This window comes from Condylura cristata, unplaced genomic scaffold, assembly GCF_000260355.1.
Source record: "Condylura cristata isolate star-nosed mole 26May11 unplaced genomic scaffold, ConCri1.0 scaffold00001, whole genome shotgun sequence".
Taxonomy (NCBI): domain Eukaryota; kingdom Metazoa; phylum Chordata; class Mammalia; order Eulipotyphla; family Talpidae; genus Condylura; species Condylura cristata.
In genome coordinates, this window is record NW_004567102.1 from 84043226 (window position 1) to 84055494 (window position 12269).

General features: G+C 45.3%; 1 protein-coding gene across 1 annotated transcript in view; it reads right to left on the reverse strand.

Annotated features, from left to right (window-relative positions):
• NOX3 (NADPH oxidase 3) overlaps positions 1 to 12269 on the reverse strand; it is a 53818-nt gene that overhangs the window by 30141 nt on the left and 11408 nt on the right. Inside the window, exons 6-8 of the mRNA XM_004674155.1 lie at positions 10323 to 10504; positions 6900 to 7029; positions 1332 to 1424 (exon numbers count right to left, since the gene is read on the reverse strand). Of these exons, the coding sequence (XP_004674212.1) occupies positions 1332 to 1424; positions 6900 to 7029; positions 10323 to 10504 (405 nt within the window). The remainder of the gene's footprint in view (positions 1 to 1331; positions 1425 to 6899; positions 7030 to 10322; positions 10505 to 12269) is intronic.

The window sequence follows — 12269 nt, forward strand, 5'->3', positions numbered from 1 at the left end:
AACTGGGGTTCAGACTGGAAGTGTGGGAGGGGGTGACAGGCTTCCCCAGAGACAGAGTGGGGAGCAGAAGAGGAAAATGGACAAAGTACACTGCTGAGGGGAGCAGCCGGGAGACAGGAGCAGTCAACTGCATCATGTGGGTCACTCCCTGGCCGGGATGGAACTCGGGCTGTAGCAGTGATAGTGCTGAGACTTCACCCCGTGGCCACCAGGAAGGCCCAGGAGCTTATTACACAAGAACTTTATATACAAAACCAAATTTCCTTCCTTACTGGGACATCTCTCCAGGTCTTGTCTTGGCCAAAAGTATACAGGAATAAAGTCTAGGGTTTAGATCACGTGGCAGTATTTTTCCATTCAGGAGAGGATTTCACAGCATTTTGATCATTAGTTCTGTCTCTTTTCGCCCTACTGACATTTGCGCTGAAGCTCCTGGAAAATTGTCTCCTTAGTAACAGCTCTAGTATTGAATAGATTTCCAGAAGTTTTACTGTCTGGTTTTGGATACAACCTGATGCACTCTGGTGCTTAACTTAAAAACAGCAACACAGAAACAGCTTAAATCAGAACTACGGAGCAACCCCTCTCATCTGCTCTCCTGACGGCAGTTTCAGAGACCACGTGTCCTGTTGACATTCAGCTAGCCCAGAGGCGTGGGCTCGGTTAGCAGGGAATTTGTCTCTGGCTGTTTAAAAAGAACCTGGGAGACAGCATTTGGGAACTTTTCAGTCTCTTTATCATGTATTCTTGGTTGATATACTCACATCTTCCTCCAGCATGGGGTAAAAATTGGGGAGATGGGTGTGTGGGGCAAGATGGAGCAATGCCATCATGAGGCACTCCTCTAGGAGAAGCTCTTCCTCTGCCCTTCCCCATGGGGATCCACTGTACCCCTTTTTCCTCGGAACCTGAGGCTGACTGTTCTTCCATCCTTGCTTACAAGTCCCAGATGTGAGAGTGTGTGCTTGAAAATCCATGTACATACTTGTGTGCTTGCCAAATTCATGTCCTCATGTGGTGAAGGAAGTCATTCTAGTCTAGGTTATTATGATCCTAAAGTATACACAGTCCACCTGAGGAGATCCAAAATAAAGAGAAATGCAGAAGATTCCAGGGCTGTGTCAACCTTTTCCAGGTTAGGTACTAGTCTAAAGCCCAGTGAAATTAGTCACACTAGAAGATGCACAAGATGCCAGTCATTATTGGAATAGAAGATGAGTCTTTAAATTACAGATAGTTTTGTAATAAAAGTGGCAAGTTAAAGACTTGGGCTAATAAAAAATTTTCATCTACACTCAAGGTTTTATTCAGACATAAAGCTACATGCCTACCTTGGTAATGACCACCTCTTGTAGAAATCGCCAGAACCTAATCATTCTCTCACACGCGTACAGAATCACGGGGCCCAAGATCCACTTCCAAGCCTGCAAGGGCAGCAGAGAGGAAAAGGAAATAGAATAAAATTCAAATATTTTCCATTTGAACCAAATCAATGTGTGACATGAGGGTATTTAGACACGTTCCTTTAACTTTGGGCTAGTTACCAACAATGAAGATGTTGCCTTGTATTAAATATTAGAACATTTGATTATCCCTTGAAGTTTACAAGTTCAGTTAAGAGATTAAACTCTTCTGTATTGGTTTTTATGCTTACCTGATCGATGATGCCTTTCTGTGATTAGAAATAATTGAATTTACAAAGAAATAAAAAAGCAGGCTGAGGTCTTGCTATATGTGATAGAGTCACAGACCTTCCAACTTCAGCCAAAGTCAAGGCTCACCACACAGCTTTCCTGAAAACGCTGCAGAGTAATTTCTGGGATCAACATTGCTTCACTATGTGGGGCCTGAAGGAACACCCACACACGGCATGCACGTGCACATACATACACAGACAATGCTATCTGGAAAAAAAGTCAGCTTGCAGCATTTTAAATCTAAGTTTACAGAATCAGGACAAAAGCCTCAACAATTGCCTGGAGACGTGCTACACTGAACATCTCTCTCCATTCTTTTAAGGTTTATTTTATTTATGTATGCATACAGAACTGGGGTGTAGGCCAGAGGCACCGAGGAGTGAGGGGATTCACCAGAGACAGAGTGGGGAGCAGAACAGGCAGACGGACTGGAATACACTGCCTGGGAGAGCAGTGGGCAGACGGGAGAGGTCTGCTGGGCCCTGTGGGTCACTCCCCGGCCAGGGATCGCACTCACACTGCAGTGGCTGTGGGCAGCTTCATAGTGTTGAGGCTTAAACCCCTTGCACCACCAGGGAGGCCCAACTCCGTCCTTAACAAATCGTGCCAGTGTGAGCCTTTGCGGAACACAGGCCGCACTGCAGAAGACCAGTTTGCCAGGAGGCTCCGTGTACTGGGTGTTGGGGCAGTGTCAGTTGTTCTCTCCCTCTAAAAGGGAAGGATGGGAACTTAATTTTTGTTGTTCTTGGAACCTGCGATTTTTGAAGACTTTTAAACTGTGTCTGAAACCAAGCGACTGTACGAGGCATATGACATTCTATTTTCTTTTTGCAAGGGAGGAATCTGAGGCTCAGCAAGGCCAAGTAAATCACCCAGGGCCAGAGAGACAAGTCAGGGGCACAGCAAAGACTCGGAGCCGGTGTGCCTACCCTGGAGGCTGTGCTGACTCGGGGTCTCTGCCGACCCTGTGATCACATTGCTTTCTCTCCAGTGCTGACACGCGACAACGCTTGTTTTACAAAGCCTTGAGACACGTCTGCACCGAGCTTTAGGTGGTTAAGGGTTCTTGGAAATGAGTCGAATTCTTCAGTGAAACACCTGACCTCTGGTTCGGGAGGCAAATAGAACAGATCAAGGGGCTGGGGCTTGAAGACAAGCCTTTCCTACTGGCCCGAAACGTCCCCCTTGGGACGCTAACTCACCAGCACCTGGGACGTAGTGTGGAAGCTCAGGGGCAGAGGAGTGAAGCATTTCTTGAACTCTCAGCCTCTGGCTCCCCATCTTCCGCCTTTAGTTCCCTCCTTACTTGTCATCTTACGTGTCTTTGCCAAAAACAGGTCACAAACCCATTTCTGTATTATTTTTACTTCTGTTACCTTTCCTGTTCTTCTGTTTCTCTTTTGCTTATTTCTGGCTCTGTTTGCGAGGTACCTCTGCTCACCCACAGCAACCCTCTCCACTTCCCACCCTGGGAGCCTCTTGTTTGCCTGGCAAAGGCTGGATTTATGCAGACAACACAAAGCAATTTGACCCACTTATTCTTTTCTGCCTCAGTGGGGTTCAGCAGCGTGTATAGAATAGCAGAGAGAATAAACCCTTTTGTCCACCTCTGCTGTGGGAAAGGTAGCAGCAACCAAAAGAGTGAGGGGTGGCGGTGAGGAGGTGGGGCTCTCTAGGTCTCGCATGGGCGAATGGAGCAGGAAGTGTTTTGCAGACGGGTTTGGATATTTACAGGCCTGATAGCAAGCATACAGTTCTTTCTGCAGAAGCTTAGAGAGAGATTTGCAAAGACACTCACCTGGTCTCTATGTATTTTTACAAATAATCTTTCCTGCCCATTTTAGAATGTTGAAGACGCTACACAATTCACTTGGCATCAAGTCAGTCACGATCTCTGATTTTTCCCATGTTGATAAAGTGGAGTAAATAATTGTTCTTTGATTAGTCAGGAAGGAGAATGCAAACGATTAATCCCTGGCTCCATCTCTACCCCAGGATATAAACTGATCCAGAGGAGAAAGCCCCATTTCTTTACATTCAGTTCTCCTGGAGCTCTGGGACTGAGGGAAGGAGCGAGGGAAAGGCAGGGCCACAGGTGAGCTGTGGCAGGTGTTCCAGGCAGAGATGACCAGGTTAGAAGGTGCAGGTGACAAGGTAACCTGCCACAGCAGGCCGGCACTGGACTGGTCTTGAAGCCTTAGCTTCTGATCTTGGGGTGACTACCATTGCCACAGAGGCAAATCTTGGGTCTTGCCATGTTCCTATTTCCTGTTTTATCAAATGGGATAGTTGGAGGAAAATTTTATCTTGTGTCAAGATTTTAAATGGCTTAGCTTTACTCACAGCTATATAAATGGAGTCATAGATCCAATGTAAATACATTTATTATGCAAATATAATATTGGGGCTATATTATTGTAGAGGGCAACAGCAAGTTGGCAAAGAGAGGGGTGGAAGAGGCTGGGGTGGTGGGGTGGAGTGACTCTTGAGGAATGCAGGGGAGGCGGATCCATGGCTGCCTGATGAGGCTTTGCTGGGACGCCCCCCAGGGTCCTCTGATATCGAAGCTCCCTGGGTATCGGTATCTCCATCTCTACTTCTGCCCAAAGAAGGGGCAGAACTGTTTAGTCCCTAAGTTTCTTTAACACTAAAATACTCGTGGATCCTTAGCTTTATTTTTTCTTCTCTAAAAATACTCAAAAAGTCATGGTACAGTGAGTATTTTATGACAGAAATAAAACGATGTTGATTTAAAAGCAGTAGTAATGCAACTTGTTTCCTCCACTTTCGCTCCTGGTTTTTCATTTCTACAAGAAAATAAAAACATGCTGGCTTTGATTTTATTTTATGTGTGTGTTTACGAGTGGCTTCTTTTTCTAGACAATAAGATTTCTAGGGACAGAAGCCGTGTCTCTGAATCCTGCTTCTGCTATAATGCCAAGCATGGAAAAGCAGTTTGGAAAAGGTTGCTGAAATGATTTGGCCACAGTGAAAGCATTTCCTGAGACTATCAATATTAGCACTATTCTCCTGTAATTAAAAAAGTGTCATTACTATATAACTATCACTATTGCTCGCCTCTGTCATTTAAATGAAAGCAGGTGCTTCTTTTACGGAAGGCCAGGCATTTTTGAGAAAGGATTCCATGAGCAATTCCGTCTGGAGTCTTATGGGTCTGTGGGTGTGGGGTAGAGAGGAGAGTGAAAAAAGTCGGGGAGCAGGACATTGCCAGGTCTACAGGCATACCTCGCTTTATTGTGCCTCTCTTTATTGCAGTCTGCAGATCCCAAGCTTCTAAAAAACCCCAGGGTTCCAGCAGCACACGCCTGTCTACCGCCATTTCCCCAACACACGTGTTCATTTTGTTTTTCATATTTTAGCAGCAAGTTTTTTTTCCCTCCAAATAGAGGTGCAGGCATTGTTTGTTGTCTTTTGTCTTTTTAAAGACATATGGTATTGCACACGTTAGATCGCAGCCCAGTGTATCTATAATATGCACAGTGTATCTATAATACCAAAAAAAAAAATTCACATGAATTGCTTTATGGTGATATTAGCTTCACTGCCTTGGTCTGGAGTCGAACCTGCAGGTCTCTGAGGTGTGTCTGCAATTCTTGACCATGGCGTTTATGGGACGTAATGTGCAAAGGGTCCCATTCTTACTGGGAGCATTACTGGGAGCAGAGCCAGTAAATATTTACCCAGAGTAAATATTCAGATTATAAAAGCATCATGAAAACACACCGGCTAAGAGAGGCAAAGAGGGAGAGCTGGGGCCCTGCGAAGCCTGGGGAGTGGGTGCAGTGGAGCGCAGGCACCCTTCCTTGTCCTTGGGCTGCCTTTTGGATGCTGCACAGCGTCTCCGAGATATCAGAGAGAATATTGTACAGTTCAGCCAAGCGGTAATTGCACAGCCCACACACGCTTTGAATCAGGATCCATTAAAAATAATGGGAAAGAGTGACAACATGAGTTTGGGTGTGCAAGGAGGTGTAGCCAGGGAGAGTTAACAGAGAGATGGGTAAGTTCCCCCTTTAATGATAATTAATGTCAGCAAAGGCGGCAGGAGCAGGTTCTGGTCTGTATGCAGGAGGAGTGGGAGGGTATTGATTTTTTTATGGAGATGCTGTGGCTGAAAATTTTAGAGCGGCATTCATGTTCCTCATTAATATGCAGGCTGGGTAGTGGCTCCTGATAGTTGAGTTTAAGACAGAGACAATCTATACTGGCCATTAAAAGAAACACAGCCTAATGGCACAGCTATTCAGTCCTCTCCACTTTACACATTCCTCCTCACAGTTACACCCTTAAAAATTCAGTGCTTAATATAGCTGAGGATTTTAGAAAACGTCAGTCATTGTATTTTTTTTTGTATGTAGATGACTTGATTTCCTAAATCCTCACCATTTGTAGACTATAATCATGTGTCTTACGATATATATTTTTGGTACATGTCATCCCTAGTTTTAATCTGCTGGTTTCATGTATTTTCTCCCATGCATCACCCAGCTATTCTGAGGTTTGATTTATTCTAAGACACCCGAGGAGCCCGAATGGGATTATTATTGCTTTTTACCTATGCTAGCAACTGTAGTGACTGCAGCATACCCTGGAAACCTGCTTTTGAGATCGCATGGATATTATCATCTACTCTAATTAATTAAGACTCTTTGGGGCTAACGTCATTATTTCAGTATGGGAGCTTCATTAGAACAGGAAGTAAATGCATTCCGACTCCCCAATTTTGGGGATCCTAAAAGTTGTAGAAAGAGAGAAGGCAAGCACATGAAGAGGGCATGATTCTCCTTTGGTAGTGCTTACAACTTCTGAGCAGCAATACTATTAATTCTCAGAACGGAGAGGGCTTAGTTAAGCAGGGACCACCAGCCACGCACGCCGGGAGCAGAGGTGGCAGCCAGAGGACTTTCTACTCCCCAGAGACAGGATCGGGCTGTGAACCCCCACATAGCTGACAGTCATCTTTACATGTAAGTAGAAGAACACAGTTCAAAACAGACAGAGTGCTTTTGGCAGCAAACCTCTTTTAAAGTTACCCATAACTCGATTTCTCCATTAGCGCACTTAATAAAGAGTTGGCTTTGTTTGGTGGTGACATGGGCTGTTCTTTTTAAGCATCTAAGTGCTCTAGTTATTTTACCTATGGCGACAACTATTTTTGCAGGCTCCTGGGTTCATACTTACCGAAGGTTCCTTGCCAGAAAACTGAGGCGAGGAGCAGGGCGCGGCTGTGTGCCATTCAGCATAGTGGGCTATGCAGAAGGTGATGTTGTGCAGCCGTAGACTCTCTGGGGTTTGGCCTCGAACCATCCGACTTGCCGTAACAAAAATAAAAACAAAACACCCCCCCCCCATGTACACACACATTTAACATAGATTCTGTGCTGTATTGGGAGACATTGCAAGTGGACTCTGAAATCACACCATCCCCTTCTTGAAACCTGGGCTCTCATTCCACACCCTTAGCTTAAAACGAGCCTTTAAGAAGCTTTGAGACACCTTGAAGGTCCCAGCAAAGAGGTGCCCTCTGTGGTATCCTGTGCTCAATTGAAAGTGTCCATATTAGAGAATTCATAATGAGGGGAAATGGTTTGAACACATCCTTTTGTAGACTGCTGAATTTAATTAGGTCACATCTCATCCTGATCACTGATTTGGGCTAATTGGCTAACTTTGTACTACTTGGGTGTTTTGCAGATTTATTTAACTTTTACCCTTCTGGATTTGTCTCTGAGAACCTAAAAGTTTTCAAGTGCAGAAGTCAGAGGAAGTGACCAGAATAAAGAAATTGTCCCCTTGTGCCCAGGGACCACTAGCTGACTTAGTGCTTGACAGAGGCAAAATAGATCAGCGCATCTTCAAGATTCTTTGATGAACCTGGGAGGGAAAAGGGAAACTGGCTTTCAGGAACAGAGCCTGGGAGCCAGAGTTCTCAATGCAGCCATATTACCTTGTTACAAGCGCAGTGCTCACCGAGCTTGCACGGGCTGCTCCTTGGTTCCTCACTGGGGCAGAGGTGCGGACAAGACATGGAGACGCTCACAGACGAGACATGAACACCACACAGCTTGTGTCCTGGGCAACCTGGGAGTGACACGCCCCCTTCTGCACTGGGAGTCGGGTGACAAAGCCTTGGAAGCAGCAAGGAGAGCTGACATCTTGGCCTCTGTCCCAGGCTGCTTCATGGAAGGCATCCAAATTTGATAATAACCTCTTGACTCAGATGAGCAGAGCTATCTATGAATCTCTTAGGAGCAAAGCCGCCCTGATACAGGAACAGAGTAAGAAATGGGAGCCAGAGGAAAAGAATCTGCACATTTTAACACCTTCATTTTCAGACTCTGAAGGGCCTTCCCTAAATTATCTAAAGAAGTCTCAGAACATTCTAAAACGGCAGTATCTTTTTAAAAATTTTAAATTTGTTACGTCTTCATCTTTGCCATCCCATAATAGGAAGATTAGTGGGTTTTAACACATTCCAATAATCCTACTTTACTTGGCATTTTGTATAGAATTTGCAAATTACTTTTTGCTGTAAACAGTAGCTGTAGAATACTTCAAGCTGAGAAGATTAAATGAGGCCCTTATCCCAAAATAAGCCTTTCAACTAAGTTAGAATGACTAACAAATTTCATCTTAGGAAATGTTATTTGGATATTAGAAAGCATCTCCAGTGAAATGCTGCCCATTGAAATCTTTATGCTTCTGCAGTGCACCAGGGTGTGAAGGGGGACGGGTGACAGGATCAGGGGGCGTGTGATTCTGTGAAGAGTACTCTCGACCTACGTGGATCATGAAGAGCCCCTCAGATGTCTTGCAGGGGGGAGCACCAGCATTGGGAGAAGCAGTTATGGAGAAAGAAAGAACTGGCAGTTTCTAAGGTGGAATGTTCTGGAACTGAACTCTTCCCATCCCCCCACCCCCCCAAATGCAGAAAGTCAGGTCACACAGAAGAGCCAATGGCAGAGATTTTAAAACTAAAAGAGACTTGAAAACAGCCAGGCAGCAGCACATGTGTGCTCACTGGAGGTTACTGAGGATGAGCAAAGTGGGGGGCGAGGGGGGCAATTTTTCAGGTTCATACCCCAGGGGGACTCTCCCTGTTCACATCCCAGGGGTGATTCTCCCTGTTCACATCCCAGGGGTGACTCTCCCTCTTCACACCTCAGGGATGACTCTTCCTGTTCATAACCCAGGGGTGACTCTTCCTTCTACCAAGCCCATGTGTCAGACTCATTGAGGCGTGAAGGGGAGCTTTGCATCAGGCACAACAAAGGCAAAAACCGGCAACCCCTTGAAAAAGGGGGGGGGGGGCTGAGAAGGAAAGAGCCTCTTGCATGGGAGGGAGGTTGGAAGATGCAGTTGACTTGCCAGTGTGCACATCCCCCAAGGTTGCCACACGGCCTCGGCAGGTGACCCTGGCCAGGGTGGCATATCGCCTGTGAGGCCTTGGACTGGCTCTGGCAGGTCAGGCCAGGCATGGAGCTGTCTCTGCACAGCCTCAGCACCAGGCATGGAAGAAGGAGGTGCTGGCAGGCAGGAGGGTGTTTCTGCTGCTAGGGCAAGCCAGGAGGTGTCCATAGCCTCATCCCTCTTCTTGGGGTGGAGGGATGTGTAATTCACAGAGCGGAGGCAGGCTCTCCGGGGCCAATGGAGAGCAAGGTTTGGTGGTCCAAAGCCTGGCCTCTAGGGCTGCCATTGACAGACATTCATCCTGGGACCTTGAGTGAACCCCCGAATCTTCTTGAACATAAGCTTCCTCCTAACGAGATGGGCTAACAGAACCTTTCTATTTGAACAGCTGCTTTTAAAGGTCAAATCAATCATGTATCTCTACTATGAACATGGCAAAATGGACCAAAAAAGCCATCACTTTATGAATGAACCAGTTCAGAGCAAACTATTTAATAGACATTCGTTGGTGATTTGTCCAGCGTCATTCTGATCATATTTAAAGAGTTGACCACAGTTTATTTTGGTCTGTGATGCAGGCACCGCTCTAGATTCCTGGAGGGAGCCTGACAGCATCAGGCAGGTCCTGAATGCAGAACATTTTAGGGGATGTTTTAACAGAAAGGAATCCTAGAGGTGACTGGGGAAAGCGAGGTCGAGAGAATTTCAAGGGCTTGCACGCGGTCCTGCTGCCTTGTAGCAGCGCTCTGGCTAGAAGCCTCCCTGGACAGACTGACCCCTGCACACCTGCTGTCCCCACCTCCACATCAGCTGTCCTAATAGGTGGGTTTCATTAAGCACAACTGGAATCGGGGGGTCCAAAACGTATATATCCTCCCAACCCATGTCCACTGCATGGCAGAAATAGGTTCTGAATGAAAGGCAGATGTACCATTACCCACCATTCATTAACATACGTGAGACTTAAAACATGTCCAGATACCCTGACAGAATTAGCCAGGGAAAGTAAACATAACCCAACGTATATTGCTCGTTTTCAGTGTCGCTAAAAGGTGTTTACCACATGTGTATTTTCATAGCTTCTAGATGTCTGTGAGTCCCTTCCTGTCACATTCCTCCATCCAAAGGACTCTCTAAGATTAATTTGAGGTTCACAGAGATGAAACGTCCCACATTGAGTACAGCTGGACTTACCCTGCCCCATGGACAGCCAGGCTGATAAAGAAGAGGATGAAGACATGGTGTGTGTACCAGAACAGCTCGTAGGAGGCCTGTCTGATGGGCTCAGTAGACGAGGTCATGGTCAGGATGAGGGCCAGTGTGGTCACCAGCCCGGTCACGCCTGCGATGGTGAACAGCATCTCAGCAGTGGGGTTCTGAAAGGCAAACACATTCGCGTTCTGTCCCTGCCAGTGTCCCATTGAGGATCAGTCCATGGGCATCCAATCAGAGAGCCATCCCTAAGGAGCCAGCCTTAATGTGGCCCTGGCACAATACACAAAGAGAGGTCTCTGGCTTTTCCCGCTCCCCCCTCGGATGGAAGACCTTGGCTTTGGGCACATGCCAGTCCATGCCATGCCATTCATTCCACTTTTTTCTCATCTGTCTACATGATGTCAAAGTTATGATGCTGAATTGAATTAGGACAATATATAAAAATGCATCTGAGGATGAAATAACTCACAGTAAATCCAAGTTTCAAGGTTTTAGTTTTTAAAATAAAAATGTGGCTCAACAGGCTTAACTGAAACATGAAAACACACTTTTTGGGGGAGGTCCCTTTGGGGTCTTGCTAATAAGATAGCTGCCTGCTCTGTTTCCCTGGCGGTTCTTCCTTGCTCTTGCTTTTTAATTGGAAGGACCATGACTTGCATTTTCTTTCATGCCCCCTCTGGAGGCTTGCACTCAGGCTTTTTGTAAATCCTAAGTGATCAATAAAGATACAGCTATTCTTATCTGGTAGACTATGCCAAAAGCCAGAATTCTGACCTGGTAGCAGAGGGGACAGTTAAAGACCATTTTAGAATATGAATCACACCGCATCTTGTTCTTATTGTAAATTTCCCATATTCTCGCCAAGTCATTAGAATTCATACATGGTGTCACTATCATTGAGACTTCCACACACAATCAACTCAACTATGTCTTTTGTCAGAAAAATCTCATTAATTTGGGCTGCTCTGAGATCTCCAGGTAATTTGGACAGGACTTTCCGTATTTATTTTTTCTTCCTAGAGCAAACAGTGGGTATAAAATGGAAAGGGATAAATCTAAAACACTTAGAAGGCTTTTTTTTTTTTACCTCAAGTGTACTCAGGCACTTTGGAAATTCACTTACATCAGCTGATGTATTCATTTTAAATCATTCTTCTTTGCTTATTAGAGCAAGTCCCCATTTTTCTGTTTCTACAATATTTTCAATAGATTGGGCTGACTTACAATGTAACCTCGAAAATAATCTCCCTGCATCTCTTCACAAACAGTCTGTAATGAATACTTTGTGTTACTGATACTCATCATTCTCCCAACACTCAGAATTAAAGGGTTTCCTGAACTTAATTAGTACTCCATAGTATATTGCTTCTAAACATTTAAAATAACTATTGGAAATAGCTGAATCATCTTGCTAAACTGCCTCAGAAGTATTTACAAGAAAGATGTATTATTGGATAGGCTTTACAAAATGTTTGAGATGCATTTTTGTTGTGTCGGCTCTTGTAGAGCATTTGTGGGAAAAAGGGTGAACCCCAAGTAGAGGCGAGTCAAATTCTGTGGCTCAGCTGAGTGGTCCCAAAGGCACCTCCCAGGCTTAGGGCATCTGTAGTTTTGACTAATAACTAGGAAACTTGTTTTCCTTTGTGGCAACTAAGAAAATGTAGCTTTGATCAATGGCCTGATAGTGGAAATCATATTTGGACCTTAAGGGACAGGACACGGATGAATTTTCCTGAAAGAGACTTTGAATTTTGCTTCTTCAAAAATGCTTGTATGGGCCAAATAATCCCTTGAAAAGATGGGCCAGAAGATAACAGGGAGGCTGCCATTTCTGGTGAAGTTTGCCTTGGTGTTCTGCCCTGGGGCATTCCAAGATGGCAGTTCATGGCCAAAGGTTTAGATTAACTAGGAAGACAGAGATGTCTG